General features: G+C 47.1%; 1 protein-coding gene across 4 annotated transcripts in view; it reads left to right on the top strand.

Annotated features, from left to right (window-relative positions):
- Window positions 1-20658, top strand: part of LTBP1 (latent transforming growth factor beta binding protein 1) — a 1019134-nt gene that overhangs the window by 783968 nt on the left and 214508 nt on the right. For all 4 annotated transcript variants that reach the window (XM_069607908.1, XM_069607910.1, XM_069607907.1 and 1 more), the window contains one exon: window positions 14639-14764. In XM_069607908.1, the coding sequence (XP_069464009.1) occupies window positions 14639-14764 (126 nt within the window). The remainder of the gene's footprint in view (window positions 1-14638; window positions 14765-20658) is intronic.

A 20658-nucleotide genomic window follows, 5' to 3' on the forward strand; every position in this document is an offset into this window, starting at 1 on the left:
TCTGGGACCAACAGAATGGAGAAGAGGATTTCTTGAGCAGAGTAGTAATAGGTAATACCTTCTGGGAAAAGTTTGGGATGAACTTCCGGTAAAAATTCGCCAGACCGAGAAATTTCTGGACGTCCTTGACTGTCTTAGGTGAGGGCCAACCAAGAATGGATACAACCTTCTGTGGATCCATAGCAACGCCTTCAGGGGAAAGTATGAACCCCAAATAAGAGATGGAAGTGGCAGAAAAGACACATTTGTTCAGTTTGACATATAGATGATTATCTTGTAATCTCTGAAATACCTCCTTGACGTGCCTGATATGTTCTTCTTGAGTCCGGGAAAATATCAAGATGTCATCGAGATAGACGATAATCGTGTGGCTGTCATGATTCCTGCCCCTCATGTCCCCAGCCCTCCAAGATGTCAGGCTGGATCCAGGCCACGATCACCTACATGGCCCTCAAGGGCCTCTCCATCCCTCCAAAGACCCACTTGGAGTCAGACTTGGTGCTTGTAGCACCAGACTCACTCACTCCCATAGGATAACATTGGGGATTGGACTTGTAGTGCATTGATGGGGACAAGATGGATGCCCCCACATATTTTGGTTACCAGAACTGCATGTGTGGTCTAGTCTTTTGGGTGTGGTTCAGCCCAGAGACACCTGGGATACCCAGAGACTATTTAAGCCACACCCAGGCTGAGAAACATGCTTTGCGTTTTCTGCACCTGCAGCGTGACACTCACCGTGTTCGGATCGGTCTCCAGTAGGCCTGCATCTTTCTTCTGCACTCAGCTCCTGCAAGAACAAGAACACCGTTAGGAACAGCCTTACCTTGCAGCGCTTCTGCCCACCATTCATCGCTCCTTCTGTTCTGCGGGCATCTTCGGCGATGTCATTCCCATCCCGGCACGCTGCTTCCTAAGGAAAAGGGAAAAGAACAGAAAAAAGGCATTAGTAAGCATTCTGCAAATCTTCGCTTATTTTTAAATACTGTACGAGCTTCAAACGCTTACCTGAATCCCAGTCGCTCTGGGGGAACTCTGTCTCCAGAACTTCTCATCCATCTGCAAGAGGGAAAAGACGCTCAAGGTTAGCATGGAAACATCTAGAGGCGCCGCATACCGCGCTTACCCACCGCATTTGTTCTTCATAACCGGCATCCACGCTGAAAACGTCGCGACACCTAAAAGACACAGAAAAAGAACTCAGTTCAATGCAAATATGAAAGGGGTACACTGCGCATCGCGCTCTCACTCACCTTCAGCGCTACTCATCTCAGCAGCACGCCGCCATCCCCGGACGCCGGCCATCATCTAAGGAAGGAAAGGAACGAAGTTAGAGAACTGTTCAAAAGACTCATTATACTTACCTGTCGGACTCTTGCCAGTGAAGTAACTAGGCAGCAACGAGCCCGCATCAATCAACATGCCCCTGCACTGAAAGCAGGACGGAGAGCACACTATCCAAGAAAACCAGGCCCAGTCTCCAGTCGAATAGCCTCCAGGGAAGTGTTCGAGGTCGTAAGAGGTCAGAACAGGCTGAGTGACGTCCCCCTGGATACCAGGTGAGCGTTACAGAACGCAAAGCCTCACATCAAAATCCACCTGGGCGTCATGGAAACGTCAGAAACCGACCAGTTAGCCCACATGTTGGGGCAGCTACGTTCCGAAGTACATGCAGCCAGGCAGGAGACCAACACCCTGAGGAGAGAGCTGATAGTAGCCAAAGAACGCACAGATGATTTAAGCCAGCAACTTCTCCAGTCACAAGCAGGGCATGCACCATTGCGGGGAAGCGTGCCCTCGATACCTGCGCCATCAGCCAATCCCGTTCAGGTAACCCTTCCTGGGGCAGTTCCCTTGGCCCCGCCCGAACGATTTACGGGGGATCCCAAGAGGTTTGCAATGTTCATGAACCAGTGCCGCCTGCACTTCCTTTGTAGGCCAGGGGCCTTTCCGAATGACCAATCACGGGTCTCTTTTCTGCTATCCTACCTGAGTGGTAGCGCCGCGGTCTGGTCTGTACCCTTTGTGGCCCAAGATGATCCTTTGCTGCATGACTTCAGGGGCTTTCAGCAGGAGATGGAAAAGCTGTTTGCCCGTCGTACTCATGGGCAGGCATTAGACAACGAACTTCTGTCCCTACGCCAAGGGAATCAAGACCTATTAACATACATAGCCACGTTCAATAGTCTCGTAGTTGAAGCAGAATAGCCAGTGGAGAAGAGAACCACGTTATTTCATCAGGGGTTGCGGGGGGAGCTCAAGGATGTTCTCGCACAAGTAGTGAACCCCCCGAAAGACTGCTCAGAATTCATTGACCTTGTTGTTCAACTGGATCATAGGTTGCAGGACCGAAGAGCAGATCGAACCAGACCGGACCCTCGCCCTATGTATGTGCGTTCAAAGGACAATACTGCCCGAACAACGGAAGGTTCAGGAGAAGCAATGCAAATCGGGGGGGTCAGATCCCCCTTTACTAAAGCGGAAAGGGATAAAAGGGGACAGCAGCAGTTATGTCTGTACTGTGGAAGGTCAGGTCATTTCCTTAAAGAGTGCCCTGTGAAGCCACCGAGGAGGACGGTAGGGGCCATGGACAAGGAAGATACCATCAAGGAATCGAAAACTCCCAGCCCGGCAAGTGTAGGGGTCCACATGTCGAGCGAAGAAAGTGAACTACAGACCTCCCATTTTGCACTATCTGTGGTCTTGATCAATCACCAAACAACCATCTCGGATGCACGCAGTAAGAGCGTACATAGACAGTGGAGCCATTGGGAATTACATCAACCAGGATCTTGCGGCAAAGATGGGGCTTCCGTTACGCCCTAAATCAACCACCGACACTATTACCACTGTCGACGGCACGGAAATAGCTTCTGGTCCAGTATCCCAATGCACTGCAGCTTTAACCCTTCTGTGCCAGGATGGACACCAAGAATCTATCGTTTTCTACCTCATTAAGGCACAACAGTTCCGGTTGATTTTGGGAATGCCATGGTTGGTAGCTCACAATCCTCGAATCGATTGGCGAGCGAAAGAATTGACCTTTCCCGAGACTTGTGCCCACACATGTGATTGCCAAGAGAAACAACCAATAGACACCAGAACCTCCACGCTTGCGACTGTGGCAATCGGCACCCTACCAAGTGAATACCAGGACTTTCAAGATGTCTTTCAGAAAGAACAGGCTAATACCCTGCCACCGCATAGACCATACTATTGCCAAATCGACCTGATACCTGGCGCACAAATCCCTTGTGGGCGAATTTACGCACTCATGGAACCAGAAAACCAGCACCTGAAGGCCTATCTTGACCAATACCTGGCCAACAGGTTCATCCGTCCCTCAAAGTCTCCAACAGCCAGTCCTCTATTCTTCGTACCGAAAAGGAGGGGGACTTGAGAACATGCATTGACTATCGCGCACTGAACCAGATTACCGGAACAAATCACTACCCCCTGCCACTGATCCCTGAATTGCTTGATCAAGTCAAAGATGCCCAAATCTACACAACACTAGACCTGAGGGGGGCATATCACCTTGTTCGCGTAAAACAGGGGGACGAATGGAAAACCGCTTTTCGCACCAAATACGGCTTGTACGAATATCAAGTAATGCTGGCCTTTGCAACGCGCCTGCTGCATTTCAATACTTCATGAACGATGTCCTACGGAAATTGATTGATGTCTGTGCTCTTGTGTACATCGACGATATGCTAGTATATTCCGCATCAAAGCAGGACCACGTTAAACACGTCCGATCCGTATTGGAGAAACTCTGTCAACACCAGCTCTACGCCAAGCTCGAAAAGTGCTCATTCCACGTCTCCAGGGTGGAATTCCTGGACTTTATTCTCAGCCCGAATGGAATCTGAATGGATGTACACAAGGTAGATGCTATCCTGAACTGGCCATCCCCAAATTCATTCAAGGGGGTTCAAAGTATGCTGGGTTTTGCAAACTTCTACCGCTGGTTCATCCCAGGATTTTCGCAAATCGTGCATCCTATCACGTCATTACTAAGGAAAAGCAACAAAAAGTTCCAGTGGACAACAGAAGCCGAGGAGGCTTTCCAGGAACTCAAAGCAAGATTCATATCTGCCCCAATCTTACGCCACCCTCGCCCTGATCTCCCATACCTGGTGGAAACGGACGCCTCAAGCAGGGCTATGGGAGCCGTCCTCTGACAAAAGGACCCCGAAACGGGCCAGTTACCCCCTGTTGCCTTCTGGTTGCATAAATTCACACCCTCTGAACTCAATTATGCTATGACAGACAAAGGACTCCTGGCCATTAAGTCAGCCTTTAAGGCATGGCAGCACTACCTCTTGGGCGCCAGACACACAATCACTGTAATAACTGACCACCGGAACCTCAAGTACCTAAAAACGGCAAAGGCCCAATCCTCATGACAACTACGTTGGGCTATTTTTTTTGCTGAATATGACTACGTGATTACATTTCGACCAGGGGTGAAAAACGGGAGGGCCGATGCCCTTTCCCGTATGGGGGTGGAAGAGCAAGGGTATCATACCCCTGACCCAATAGCAATCATCCCGAGTGACAAGCTCCTAGGAATCACAGCAACCATAACTCAGAAAGAATTACATGAAGAAATCCAAAACCTGATGAGTCCGGAGCAATTACAAGCGTGGGGTGCACAAGGAGAACATTACATGATAAAAGATCAGTTGCCCTACTTCAGGAATCGTTTATTCTTACCAAACGAAGAACTTCGGGAACAAGTCATGTCCGGTTATCATGATTCCTTGATCAAAGGCCACCCCGGAATCGCTAAAACCCTAGCCATAGTAAAACTAAATTATTGGTGGCCCACGTGGCGTAAAGACATTATCCAATTCATCCTATCTTGTGGAGTGTGTGCACAAAACAAGTGATCGAAAGAGAAAACCGGCTGGGCTATTACAACCATTGGAAATCCCACCAGCACCCTGGCACACGTCCCTCGATTTTATTACTGACTTACCACCCAGTCAAGGGTTTAACACTATTCTTGTGGTCGTGGACCTATTTTCAAAAATGGCACATTTCATTCCTCTTAAGGGGCTCCCAAATGCTTCCCCTCTGGCAAAGGTATTTCTTGAAGGCATCGTACGGCTCCATGGGTTTCCTTCAGTTTTGGTCTCAGACCGAGGTACTCAATTTGTAATTAACTTCTGGAGAAAATGCTGCTCTATGGCCCAGATCTACATCCGGCTATCCACCAGTCACCATCCCCAAACGGATGGTCAAACTGAGAGGACAAATCAGACGCTCAAGCAGTATCTGCGTTGCATGTTACACCAAGCTGAAGGAAGCTGGTTCAACCTATTATGGATAGCTGAATATCCTTATAATAATTCCCTACACACCAGACACCCTTTTATACCATTTATGGCAGGCACCCACGTACTTCTGAGTTGGCTGTTCCTACAACCCTCAAAATTCCAGCAGTCAAAACCTTGCACACAACCATTTCTCAAACCTTTAAAAGGGCAGCTGAACACCTACTTCAAGCTAAGAATCGCCAAAAGAAGTTTGCTGATCAACACACAGCAAAGGCCCCCAACTACCAAGTGGGAGACAAAGTCTGGCTGGCGTCTAAACACGTGTCCATTAAAGGAGCCCGAACTTTCCGTCCAAGATACCTGGGTCCATTCACTGTCCCCTTTGTGATAAATCCTGTGGCGGTCAGACTAGCTTTGCCGTCAAACACGCAGATTCATCCTGTGTTCCACATGTCTCTCCTTAAACCTGTTCAACCTGGGACCCGGGTAGGAACGCCACCGCAGCCAGTAGTAGTCGCCGGGGAGCCAGAATTCGAAGTCAAGGACATCCTAGATTCAAAGTACGTCAGATCCAAATTATACTACTTAGTAGACTGGAAGGGGTATGGTCCACAAGACAGGACATGGGAGCCTTGTGAGTACATCCATACACCTTGCTTGCTTAGACGATTTCATCAAAACAATCCACCAGGACCAGACAGAAGAGCAACCTTGAGAGGGACCTTGAGGGGGAGTGCTGTCATGATTCCTGCCCCTCATGTCCCCAGCCCTCCAAGATGTCAGGCTGGAGCCAGGCCACAATCACCTACATGGCCCTCAAGGGCCTCTCCATCCCTCCAAAGACCCACTTGGAGTCAGACTTGGTGCTTGTGGCACCAGACTCACTCACTCCCGTAGGATAACATTGGGGATTGGACTTGTAGTGCATTGATGGGGACAAGATGGATGCCCCCACATATTTTGGTTCCCAGAACTGCATGTGCGGTCTAGTCTTTTCGGTGTGGATTAGCCCAGAGACTCCTGGGATACCCAGAGACTACTTAAGCCACACCCAGGCTGAGAAACCTGCTTTGCGATTTCTGCACCTGCAGCGTGACACTCACTGTGTTCGGATCGGTCTCCAGTAGGAACAGTCTTACCTTGCAGCGCTTCTGCCCATCATTCATCGCTCCTTCTGTTCTGCGGGCATCTTCGGCGGTGTCATTCCCATCCCGGCATGCCGCTTCCTAAGGAAAAGGGAAAAGAACAGAAAAAAGGCATTATTAAGCATTCTGCAAATCTTCGCTTATTTTTAAATACTGTACGAGCTTCAAACGCTTACCTGAATCCCAGCCGCTCTGGGGAAACTCTGTCTCTGGAACTTCTCATCCATCTGCAAGAGGGAAAAGACACTCCAGGTTAGCGTGGAAACATCTAGAGGCACTGCATACCGCGCTTACCCACCGTATTTGTTCTTCATAACCGGCATCCACGCTGAAAACGTTGCGGCACCTAAAAGACACAGAAAAAGAACTCAGTTCAATGCAAATATGAAAGGGGTGCATCGCGCATTGCGCTCTCACTCACCTTCAGTGCTACTTATCTCAGCAGCACGCCGCCATACCCGGATGCCAGCCATCATCTAAGGAAGGAAAGGAACGAAGTTAGAGAACTGTTCAAAAGACTCATTATACTTAACTGTCGGTCTCTTGCCAGTGAAGTAACTAGGCAGCAACGAGCCCGCATCAATCAACGCGCCCCTGCGCTGAAATCAGGATGGAGAGCACACTATCCAAGAAAACAAGGCCCAGTCTCCGGTCCAATAGCCTCCAGGGAAGGGTTTGAGGTCGTAAGAGGTCAAAACAGGCTGAGTGACGTCCGTGTGGATACCAGGTGAGCGTTACAGTGGCTCAGTAAATCCGAAAAGAGGCGATCCATAAAACGTTGGAATATCGAGGGAGCATTGACCAATACAAAAGGCATTACTTGATACTCGTATAATCCAAAAGGGGTACGAAAGGCAGTCTTCCACTCATCCCCTGTCTGAACTCGGAGTAGGTGATACGCATTTCTCAGATCGAGCTTGGTGAAAATGGTAGACTCGTGGACAGCTTGTATAATTTCTGATATAAGTGGCATGGGATAGCGATCTTTAATTGTCACCTTGTTTAAACCCCTGTAATCGATACAAGGTCGTAACTCTTGAGACTCTTTCTTGGGTATGAAGAATAATGATGCTCCTGCCGGTGATTTAGAGGGTCGGATCAGTTCATTGTCGAGATTGTTATCCAGGTATTCTCTGAGATATTGCTTCTCTTCCACTGATAGAGGAAACATGCGGTAAAATGGTACCAGGGCTCCAGGAGTGAGGTCTATACAACAATCTTCCGGTCTGTGTGGTGGTAATTCCAATGGGATCCTCTCTGCAACCACTTTGGTGTATTCCCTTAGATGGCTAGGCAGACAGTGAACGGCTCTAGGTTCGGAACTGCACACCGTCTTGACCGTTTCAAACTTTGGTTCAGGTAGACATTCGGCCTTGCAGAGAGAAGAATGGAAGCTTAACAGGTTCTTAGTCCAGTTTATAGTTGGATTGTGTTTGCGTAACCAGCCGATCCCAAGGATAAGAGGAAAATTAGCAGATCTAATAATATCAAAGATGATGCGTTCAGAATGTTGTTGGATAGACATGGTGAGTTCCTCTGTAGTATGGGTAATCAGACCCGAGCTTAAGGGTTCACCATCAACACCCTCAACTTTCTGGTCCTCTTTTTTAGCAAAGCGGATTAAACCTTTCTGTTCAGCCCACTGTGTGTCAATGAAATTTCCGGCAGCACCACAGTCGAGTAGAGCTTGAGATTGTATCTCAGAACCTCACAGATGTAAAGTCACAAAAATAACCATGAGACGAGAGTCTTCTGTCCTGTCAGAGGAAGTGACAGAGAGGGTGGCATAAGGACTGGTAGTGGCCCCTCAGAAGTGAGTCCCAACACTTACCGAGGGCGATCCTTTCCCGAGCGCCTAGGTGGGACATCTGGACAGTCTCGTAATATGTGTGTAGATGCACCGCAATACATACATAGGCTACCCTCTCTGCGCCTCTTACGCTCTTCTGGGGTAAGAGGGGCACGAGTGGTACCTATTTGCATAGGCTCTTCTCAGGTGATTCGTGAGGAAGATGATTGAATAGGAGGAAGGGTTTCCAGAGGAGGAGTACCATAGGCTTTGGTGTTCTTTCTTTCGGTCGACATTCCGTCAAACGAAAATCGATGCGGAGGGTGGCTGTAACTAACTCCGCAAAAGTAGGAGGTTGAGCTATTCGAGCCAACTCATCTTTTAGATCTTCCCTAAAACCCCTCTGGAAAATGGCATATTGTGCTTGTTCCTGCCATTCGGCTTCAGCTGCAATCTGCTTGAAGGTTGTAATGTAGGACAATAAGTCGGTACTACCTTCTCTGATGTGCAGGTCTTCCGAAGCCAAAAAATGTGCTTTCGGTGCGTAAGAAAGTCTGCTGAATGAGAGTTTTAAAGGTGCATTAGTCCTGGAGTACTGGATCGGTTTGGTTCACTAATGGAGTAGCCCAGGCCAGGGCGTTTCCAGTCATGTGTGTGATCATAAATCCCACTTTGGCATGATCAGAGGTATAGGTCTGAGCCCGAAAAGAAAAATGTAAGTTACAAGCATCCAAACACTCTTTCACTCTTTTGGGCGTGCCATCAAACTTTCCCGATACCAAAGGAAGTGGGGGTAGATCCGTGGAAGGTCGTTCTCTCTCTCAGTCATCCTTTGTTGAAGTGTCGCGTTGGCACTCTTGAGATTCTGCACTTCCAAGTTAAGATTCTGAACCACGGCTACCAGTTCCTGTATTTGTTGTGGAGTAGCCATGGTGGTTTCGGGGCGTTGCAAACTGTCACAATGGTCTGTTATATCCTCTTCTTCAAAAGAAGATTCTGTCTCTCCTCCCTCCCCTTCCTCCTCACTTTTACTTCTCCACGTGGTTTCTGGCTTCTTCTTCCCTTTATGTCCAGGCTTCTCCTTTTTTTCATGTAAATAAGGGCGCCCACGGAAGGACGCCACAGTGTCACCTTATAGGTGAGCTGTGGGCAATCCTCTGTGGTGACCAAAAGGGGAAAAAGCCTGAGGCACAAAAAACCCCAATGAAGATCACACGGATGGGAGAAAGTAATTCCTTGATTCACGAGCAGGCACCGAAGCACACTACCAGTGAGGATCCTGAAGACCGAAGGCAGGTAAGGGTTTAGTACGCAGGTAGGCAGAGAAGGACCGGAAGGTATGAAGAAGCAATACGAGGGCAGGCGAAGGTTTCCGGTACACATGTAAGCAGAACAATGTTAGCGGGAGAAGCAGAAGCAACCCGAAGGCAGGCCAGGAATCCGGTACACAGGTAAGCAAACAGGCATGAAAAGACAGAAGGGGCAGCAAGAACGAGAATGGAGAAGGTAAGAGAAGACTGGGTAGGAAAAGAGGAGCGGGAGGAAAGTCGAGCGGGAGGGAAAAGAATAACAAGCAGCAGAAGGCAAGACAGGAGGGAGACGAAAAGGCAGTGGGACAAAAGGCAGGCGGGTGAGACCGCAAGGCGAACACGGGAGAGCAGGCAACAACAGAAGGAAAAACCTAGGTACGTTGCAACGCATCAGAAAACCGGAAGTGGCTGTATTTACAACCGGACACGAAGCAAAAAAGAACTAGACCTACACACGACGTTGCAGAGAACGTGATGGAACAATCAATGGTGGACCTCTCTTCCAGCGGTTCCATACACGCCATCTCCTTCAGGTCATGACACAAACATAGTTTCATCACATAGGTAACAACATAATATCCTATCAATAACATTATTAATCTATATCTAGAATCCCAGTACATCCTCACCGAAATACATCAATATACTAACACCCTATGTAAATAGCAAAAAGAAGCAACACACATAAAACATCACAAAAGACAACATGAAAGTGCAAGAAAAAAAGGAGGCGAAGGGGGATATCCTCCCACTCCTCCCACTTTTTCACCATCTCTCTTACTGCATCACTCGTATAAGGCGTTGAATAATTCCCATAATGAAAGATAATCTTCCTCTTTACCTTTATCCTTCATCCAAAGTAGATGCAAAAGCGTACCTCTATCTCTTCCACAACTCCAGCACAACTCAACCGTCCTCAACTTTAATTTAAACATCCTAACTGGTGTCCAATAAACCCTCCCAACTATTTTCTGTCTAATTAAAGCAAATCCCTGTTTGGCGTATGGGGATTTGCGGGCAGAATGGCACGCAAATCCCAGTTTTACACACAAATAATTCCTTGAATCAGGGCCACAATGTTTTTCACTGCATTTGTAGGGGTTTGTTGCACTGAACTTATTATGTTTTAATTAAACTTTTTTCTCTGAATATATATATTTAGGATGATCGCAAGTGTTGAGGATTATAGATGGAAAACTGCAAACCTTGAGTATTCTTGGACAATGTGTGGCCATTTTACCTACAAACGTCATCCCTCAAATCAGCACGAATTCAAATAAAATAAAAATAAAATAGCTGTTGTTTTTTAAGCCTTATTCGACTATAGAGTCATTAGGTACAGAACACATCAGCATATAAGTACACATTAGCGATTAATTACATTAATCAGAAAACCGAGGTTAAAATCACAAAGAACAACATACAAATATATGTGGATAAAACAGTCCTTACTCAGTTCAAAAATATTAAATTCCTAACAGTCACAATTAAACAACAAGTACAAACAATAATCATGGATTTGCTAAGGATACCTTGTGTGTGCTTGAGTTATTGCCCATGGCTGTGTGTAACATCTTTCTCCTTAACCATGCTCAGTGAATGTACCGTGATACAAAATATACAACATTCAGATCAGAGGTAGATTTGCAAAAAGTGAGAGCATCCACTGTAAAGGCGATGCTGCACAATTGAAATAAGGGTTTAGGATAACTCACTCTAGGTGATTTCAGCCCTTCACAAATGCACATAAAGTGAACAAGCGTCTCCTCCTCTGCGCCACAAAAAAAGCAACTGGCTCTGGGCAAGAATTTCTAGAAACTTGTGTGTTTTCGTACTTTTAGACGACCAGAACGAAACTTCAAGTGCAAAGTCTGTGCATTTGGAGGGCCAATGAGGTCTAAATAGTCCCTGAAGCCAAATGTCATTTTAGCAGCAGATATTCTAGCCCGTGGAGAATAGAGAGGCAAGAGCTTTCAATTTTCCTCAGACTGTTCCTGCCTATGGCCTCCTTCATCCATGCTTTAGATTCCCCAGTGATGCCGGATGGCCTGTCCCAACGGCTGTATGGAGCCCCTGCGTCACTAGGCAATTCTTGACATGAGATAACCAGGGAACTGACGTCCCCCATCCAGAGACATGATATGGATCAGGGCCTCCCGATACTTAATCAGAGATGGGCCCTCATTACAACCTTGGCGGAGGAACATTGTGCTATTAGCACCATGGTCCATGCCGCTAAGGGTACGATTCCGCCATGGTGAATGGCGGAATTACCGCCCCATTACAAGGTGAGTGGGGCGGTAATTCCCCATTCACCAATGGCCCCTTCCCCATTCCCATTTTTGCCCCATAGGGCATAATGGGCATAATGGGAATGGGGAAGGCGATAATTACGGCACCGTAAATTACGGTTGCCGTAATTATCGCCACGGTCCCTTAGTGGGTTGGTTTTTAACGCCTGCAAAAAGTAGGCGTTAAAGTCACCATCCCGCTAAGGGACCTTGTAATCAGGCGGTAATGGTTTAACTGCGCCGCCGCCTTTTACGGTGCCGTTAAACCATTACCGCCTGGGTCGTAATGAGGGCCATGGAGTGGCCCAGATCTGTAATCAATACAAGAGAGGTCTTAGACTAGCTTATTCTTCAATAGGACTCAGCTCACTTTCTATGCAATCAAGCGCAGTTGGTACACTTTGTGATAAATGGAGAATGCTTTTTACAGATGTATTTTCGATTTTGGTTAAGAATCGTGTATTGGCGTAACCCCAGATGTCAGACCCATACAAAGCAGAGGACTTGCCCTGCATGTTATGAAGCTCCAAGGTGGGCTCTGTCGCCCCTCCTTGATGACTATGGTAGAACCTTTTAATCGCTCCACTAGGTATCTCAAGGGCAGTGGTAGCTTTGAGTAACTGCATGGTCCAGTTTGAGTGGCCTGCAAAACAAATGCCGAAGTCATTGTATCACGTTACTTGTTCGAGTCTGGCATCACCCGGTGTTAGACGCAAAGGTTTGGTGTTGGAATTCTTCTGGCTGAAGATCATAGATTTGGTCTTTGCCTCATTGAATTCCCAGTCCTAACTCAGCACACATTCTAGCAAAATAGCACACAGCTAATCTTAACTCAGAGGTGGTTGTTGACAAAAGAGCAGCGTCCTCCACAAAGAAAAGAGCTGGACTTGTGTCAGGCCCCAAACGAGGAGGGTCAGAACTGCAAATTGTGAACTCATCATAGAGTTGGTCTAAACGCAAAACAAGAGGGGGCTCACGCACAGCCTTGTCTCATGCCTCTGGCCGCATTCAGTGGTTGTGTGACATCCCCAGCCTGACTCCAACGCACTGCTGCGATGTTATTAGAGTAAAGAAGTTGCATCGGTTTCAACAGCTGATCGGGAAGGCTCTTTGTGATCACTGCGCTGACCGTAATGTCGACTACGAAAATGTTGACTTCCATTACAGCATGGCGCAGTGATCACATAGATCACTTGTTTACCGCATCCCACTAAACGCTCCCCCCACACCCCAATGCACTTACCTTCTGGGCGGCACACACAGAAATGTGCTGCCGACTCACACCTCTGTCCCTGCAGCTAAATTTCCCAACCACTTACGTGGGGCAGAGCTGGTGTCACAGGGCTCTTATTTTTTGTTTCACTTTTTTTTGGCTTAAACTGTCTTGTCTCCTGCTCTCCATCTAATGGAAGCGGGGGACATGCCTACAACCCTCGACCCGCATTACCATGGGTGTAATTTTAGGGGGGGGTGGGTGTTTGTCCCCCCCCCCAACTTTCATGGCACACCATTTTGTCCCCATTCATTTGGCTGGGGCACCTTTTCTTCAGATGCCATGTCCCCCCCCAACATTTTCAGCAAAGTTACTCCACTGCGCATTACCCCAAACAAGGGGAGCGTGGGACACCCCTGCAGCCCCGGCTCCCCTTAGTCGGTGTAATGGCGGTCAGGACTTTGTACTGCGCGATGGCGCAGCATTGGTAATGTCATTGTAATTGTGGCAACATTGTGGTACGATCCCGAGCGGGAATGTGCTTGGTCCGCAGCACCTCTCTCAGTCGCCCTCTAGGAACACTGTCAAAGGCAGTGTTCAAATCAACAAAGACTGCATATAATTTGAAAAATAGCAAATATCATCTTGTCGCAACCTCCACATTATTTCATTTGAGTTTTTTGCACAGAAATGTTCTTATGTCGCTTTAAATGTTGTTGCATGTGGGTATTTATTAAAGTGAAAAAGACAACTTGCCCAATCTTACCAGTATCTCTTCACAACCATAACTGTGCTGTATCAACACAAATGTGAAATAATTGGTCAACCCTATACACCCAGGTTTGGGTGCATCTGGTAGATGTTCTTGGCACCGGATTAGGCAAGAAGAACTGTTTTCACACTTGTGTCTACTGAGGCTACAGCATGACCCAAGCTCTGAATGTGGGAGTAGCCTGAGGCTGTGGCAAACACATCTAGGCTTCATGGGATGCAACTTAAACACCTGTGCCTGATAAGGGAAGACACTGGGCGCCTGCTCCAATGAGGCTTTTCAGATGTATGGCCGCAAAGGCCTGTAAAGGGAGGGCCCTGCTGTGAAATGATATTGCAACGTTTTCACTCCTATCTGCCACCATAGAATGCAAAATGTCAGTAAAATGTTGAAATATGGGTTAAAAGAGCAATGCTTCAGCCAGATAGAATGAGGGGGATAAGGGGACTGATCCATGGAATTTTTGCATGCGGAAACGTGACTTTTCAGTGGTGCAAAGTGACTTTGCACTGCAGAAATAAACTTTGCACTGCTCTGCCCTGATTCGTGGAGCAGTGCAAAGTGTATTTTTGAGTGCAAAAGACACTTTGCACTGTTCCATGTGTCAGGATGTTTGTTGGCAGTGCAAAGTCACTTTACACCTGTGAAAAGTCACTTTGCACTGTGCAGAAAATTCCATGAATCAGGCCCTAAATTGGAACGCAAATGGTGTGAATTTACATGCAAACTGTGGACTTTTGCCTGTTGCTACCGAGCTGTTGTCTGATTCTGACTGCCACAGTTAATGAACCACTCCCACATGCGACTTAGTCCTCTTTCTGCTTTTGTTGCAGAGATCAACGAGTGCCTCTTGAACCCGGACATCTGCGGGTCCGGATACTGCCTCAACCTACCCAAGGGCTACACCTGCATTTGCTACAGTGGCTTTGAGCCGAATGACCAAGGAACTACATGCATCGGTAGCGTATGACGATTCTCTTCCGTCCAATGGCCGGCCTTGAGGCGCTATTTTGCCAAGCTGGGCTTGTCAACCGGGAAAATAAAATTGTGCAATGTAGTCAGGCTTTCAGTATACTCACAATTATCATGTACGAGAAGAATTTGCATGTGATGAATTTTAATGAAGATTATCTACATATGCGTTACTCATTCAGAAAACCCAAATGGACATTTGCTCTGCGGAGGGTCGTCGAGCACAGGCCTAGAATTGTACAAGGCTTTGTAGCTCCCAGAGGTAATCCAGTAATATAACAAATGTAGAAACAGCTTGAAATTCAGGTTTGCAGAGCCTGGGTGAGGTCTACAGCGCGGGGGTTGAGGGGTGCTCTGTTACCCCATCCAATAGAAAAACAGTGTGGATATCCACATTGAAGCTATTCGAACTTCTGAACCTTACTGGATTCTCACTGAACCCTAAAATATAGACTCTTGTGCCTGTTACTGCTCTAACCCAGTGGCTCAGCTTGGCCCAGCCCAGTTTCTGATTTCTGCCACAGCACCTTTCTTCGCCGCTAGCACTGTGCATTGTGTATTGGTCTGAGTTGATGAATTTGTGTGCTAAATGTTCACCAAGGGGCAGATTACAAAACCTTTGGACTGGTGCAAGTGCAATTGGGATTGGTATTAATACCAGGGCAAAAAGTGCCCTAACAGAAGAAACAAAGGATAGTGCAATTAACACTAGGGCAATAGTTGCTGAAATGCAATGCGTATTACAATGCATTTTTACACCAGGAAAATGTTGGCCCTAGTTATAGTACTAGTGAGAATGTCAAAAATGCACTGAAAGGTTATTTTCTTTTTGCACAAGGGCAATTCTAGCACTAGTGTTATTTAGACTTGCACCGTGCAAAGTTTCTGTAATATCGGCCGCATCCTTTCAATGCATTTTTGCAGAAGGGCAATCTTTGCCTTAGTGCTAATACAGAAAGCCAGTAGCACTGGTGAAAATATTACGCTGTTGAAAAGAATTCACGGCAAAGAAGGCAATTAACACTAGTGCAATAGTTGCTGAAATGCAATGCATATTATAATGCATTTTTACACCAGGAAAATGTTGGCCTTGGTTATAGTACTAGTGAGAATGTCAAAAATGCACTGGAAGATTATTTTCTTTTTGCACAAGGGCAATTTTAGTCCTGGTGCTAATTAGACTTGCACCGTGCAAAGTTTCTGCAATATCGGCCGTATCCTTTCAATGCATGTTTGCATGAGGGCAATCTTTGCCTTAGTGCTAATACAGAACGCCAGTAGCACTGGGGAAAACATTACGCTGTCGAAAATACACATTGAAAGACGTTGGTATTTCAGTCATTTTGAACTGTGCAAATGCAATTAGCAGTAGGGGGGGAAATTGCTGTAAAACAAGAAGCATATTCATTCAATGCATTGTTTTTCATCAGCGCAAAGGGCGACGTCATCGTGGTGCAAGAATCCAGTGAAGCAATATGTTCATCCAACACTGCTCACCATAATGCTAAGTGCACTTCCACCATCCTATGTTTTGTGCACTTTTTTTAATTTTATTTAACATTTATAAAGCGCTCACACGCGAGGCGCTGTTACAGGAATTGTTTGTTTTTTCTTAGTTGCGTAATTGTGTTTTTTTTGTTGTTGTCTTAGTTACGTATTTATAACGCGCTTAAACACCCAGAGGTTTCTAAGCGCCCGGGGATCGAACCTGTTGTTGCTTCGTGTCGTCTTGCTTCCAAGACGCGCACGCTGCCGCTGAGCTATCCTCCCGGGATGCACTGGGGCAGTGATTGCCTTAGTGTTAATAGCAAGCAAAATTGCACCGGGGCCTTGCTGTAGCCACAACTTGAATCTGTCTTTGTTCAGCTGAATGGCAGCCGTCTTAAGTAGTACCTTCAACCTCAGTGGCTTCTTGTTCTCAAGCACTCAGTGGTTCTTCATTATTCTTCTTATCACGGTATTTATTGAGCGTGGACCTAGCTTTGAGAAGCAACGGGGCGCTCCATCGCTACACTGCACGTTCTCATGGCCTCTCTTGTCATGTTCCCACTGCCCACCATGCAACATTTTTCTTATTCTCAATGTTGCTGTATTTTGTTTTCACTACAAGGTCCAGCATGAAATAGTTCTGTTGCTTTCAATGCCTCCATGTTTTGGTTTCCCCACCATGTTCATCATACGGTGCGTATACCTTACACCACCTCTGTGGACACAGGCCGCAGGCACGGCCAAACATCCATGCACCACAGAATGCAACTATGGCTATGCCATTCCGGTCTAGCAGCGCAGATACCCGTCCACACTGAAACCCCTGACGTAGCTCAACACCTCTGCCACTAGCATAGAGCGACTACCAACGAAAAGAAAATTTGGTATAGCTGGGCACACATTGAATCTTCAACAATAGCGCTCTATCCCAAACCACCAACAGCACCCACCCAAGTGCCTGACCTAGGGGCTCTTTAATGGAGCCTAGACAGCCTCCTAAATCCTAAGCCGGCGAAGATGCACACATGCATCTCTTACTCTAAACTCTTAGAACCTCCATCACATAGACTGCGGTCACCGAGGGCGTTCCAACCACAAAGCGCATTGAGGCCTTACAAATGGGGAAAGAGCACTATATAAATAACCAAATACAATACACTATTGCCCTTTCGCAAAGTATCTGTGAGTTCTGCTACACAATCCTGAACATTTCTTTTCATCACAATGCCTTTGTAGCTCCTTTTCATCACAGTTTCCATCATGCCACATTTCTTTCTCATTGAGTCTGCAGTCCGTTTCCAACACACTGTTTTTTAGCATGCATTCATATCACATTCTTCATATCTCTGTAGTTTGTTTTCGCCACATTATCAAGCATGTTCTCTGCGTTTTCTCCAAGGATATACTCAGCTGTGTTGGTTTTGGCAGCAGATTCAAACTTGCAATAGGTTCTCCTTTGGCTTCCATCTGCCTCCATGGTCGCTCCAGCGGCGTGCTTAACTGCATCCATTTCAGCGTGGCATTCAAGCGTTGGTCTCTCTTTGACATTCACAGTTTCCCTCTCTTTGTTCCCACCTTCCCCCGGACCATGCAGTTGTCTCTTTGCACATGCAAAGCTTATGAGTTCTCTGCACTGTTGTCTCCTTCTCACTGTGGTCTACCTATGGGCGGGCTCTTGGGCCCTTTTCCCCCTTTGCCAGCTCTCCATTTGCCAGGGTGTCTCTTCCTCCGCACTGCTTCACCAGTATACCTCCCACCCCTGTGGTCAATACTTCAGGGCTTCGCTCCATTGGCTGCAGTCCAGATTTCTACCTTCTCTTGTCTTTAGAGGCTCTGCGCGCACTGAGTTTCTGGTTGTACTGTTCTTTTCTTCTTCGTCGAATCGTTTGGATGGCCGGCCACTTGCTTGAGACAATCCCCAGGTAGCAGGCTTATCCTCACTGTTCCCCAAGGGTTTATTCTTGGGCATAGGGTGTCTGGTTTCTCAGGCGTATCTCCAGGACAAAGTTCTCTCAGCCTACCCTGTCGTGCTGTGCTGCAGCCGCTTCTGGAATCCTCTTATACCAGACCCTGCCAGCACATAACTCCTCCTTCCTTCCTGCATGGCTCTTACCAATCTTCCCGGAGTACTTTTTTTGGGTCATCGTAACCTGGAAAGGAAGGACTTACTGCCTTAGGCTCTGTGTCGGGGCACCTTGTCATGTTATGTAGCCATGGTATGATGCAACAACCTTACTTAAGAAAACATGTCTCATAAGAGATAATTTGTGGTTTCATCAACAACAGTTACTTCAACCACCTTTTGTTCGACTCTTGTTGGTCATACGACCACAATGTAGGAGGAAAGGGCGTCTGGGGACTGACCCTCCCATTAAAATGTGGAAAAGAATGTGTACGATCAACAAAGGTCAAGCAAATGTTCTTCGAGGCAAATGTGGTTGATGAAACCACATGGTACCCGCTTAACACATGTACAAGCTTTATCCAACAAAGTTCATGAACCATAGTCTCCTGTGTTGCCCACCAACCGCAAGGTATATAAGAATATTCTGTGCATAAGAGCTACCTCACTGCTAGCAGCACACTTTCTCTGAAACTCAGTTCCCAAAGGTACACACACGCTGTACTCCTTAGCAGTAGGTCATAGGGAGTTGAAGACGGAGCCGGAACCAGGTGGAAAAAGATGGCGGTGGTATAGCCTCCAGAAAATGGCAAGCCAAGTTGGCAAGTAATTAGACACTGGCCCTGGGAAACAGTGCCAAGAGTGAAAGCAGGCAAACCCTGAAAAAGGGAGTATGATAACAGTGGATCCGGTTTAGGTAATAAGGAAATAAGGAGCAAAGCTATGCCAGGGTCGTCCGAAGAAATGTAAAGCACCTGAAAAGCAGATTGATCAGGAAGTATAAACAAATTAATGTTTTTTACAATTTGGCAAGTCTTCTGACAGGCAGACTGGGCTGTCGTGCTGTACCTGGCCAGTGTACCACAGTGCTACATAGCACTGCACGGCTCAACCAGAAGCAGATGTTCTCAATTTTCTGGGATCCTGGGATCTCGCTCCTTCGCTCTCCCAGCGGGCTGACCCAGGCCCCGGGAAATCTCCTACTGCCAACAGGGTGAAATGCCAGCTACTGCTGCTCTCCTGCCTGCAGATCCCCCGGGGAACCCTGAACTCACACTGAAGTGCACCTCTCCACCCCGTGGAGAAAGAAGACGAGACGAAAGAGTGCAGGATGGAGTTTCTCTTCGATAAGGCACTGCCAGAGCTGGCTGAACCTGGCTTGAAATGGATACCTTCTTCCATTGAGATATTCTCTGGTTCACACTCTGGAAGCTACAGTCCTTTTATTGTGTTTACTTCCTTTTTAGTCATTACCAATAGACTTTAATGGGAAGGGTGGATTCGCAGTTATGAGTTTAGTCCGACACAAGGGGTACGTGAATATGACAGTTATTGATGCTTTCATTTTAACACTACGAGTCGGCTAATATAGTGTGCACACTGACAATATTCAAAAGATTTAGGTGGTTCAGACGTAGGGGGATGCACTGGATCCAGTTTGTGTCACATTACCTCCCCCATGGCCCAAAGGTTGCAATGGAATTGCATCTCTAGTCACAGCTTTTTGTGCATTGAGATGCCCCTCCTCCCACCCCAACAACATGAGTGAGGGTTACATGCCCTTATGACACAGCACCTGAATAGATTAGCACCCTGAATCGCCAAGGGAGCCATTCTGGCACTCTGGTTATCGGCAGCAGGCAATATAGCGTGTAGTGATACAATAGTTACATGTGGGGGTTACATTGCAAAATTTCTGAACTGCTCTAAAGGCTGCCCGTGGCACCCCGTGCAGCTCATCACTGCCCCCAGATGTCCTTAGCCCTGCCATGGACATTCTCTGACGCAATTTCCCACACAGTGGTCGCAGTGCTGACCCTACTGACTCACGCCTCTGTGTTTAAGGTGGTGTAAATAAAAAGTCCCTTTTTTAGTCTGGCTGCGCACTGAACCCAATGTTAATTGCAATCGAGGATGCTTCCTGGTGAGAGTGCTTCTTCTTCCCGTCCGCTTGAATTAAGTCAAGGGAAGCCTCCAGCTGCAGGAATGCATTATTTAAATTGCTGTTGTGATCTGATTAAGGAACATGCTTGATTTACCAATGTGAAGCTCCATTCTTGCATTCAACCGCCAGGACTGTGTGCGTAGCTTGTCGCATTATCGCTGTATCCTTAATTGCTCAGCTCCAAATGCAGAGAAAGCTTATCAATGATTGTGTTTTAAGTGGCACTCGCGTTTGACGACTATAAATGGGGGGGCAGCGGGTGACACCAACTGTTAAGGGATGTGCTTCAAGGACCTAGGAAGTGCCAGAAGGATACTGGGGTCCAG

Source organism: Ambystoma mexicanum, chromosome 4q (genome assembly GCF_040938575.1).
Source record: "Ambystoma mexicanum isolate Mex_15411 chromosome 4q, UKY_AmexF1_1, whole genome shotgun sequence".
NCBI classification, from domain to species: Eukaryota; Metazoa; Chordata; class Amphibia; order Caudata; family Ambystomatidae; genus Ambystoma; species Ambystoma mexicanum.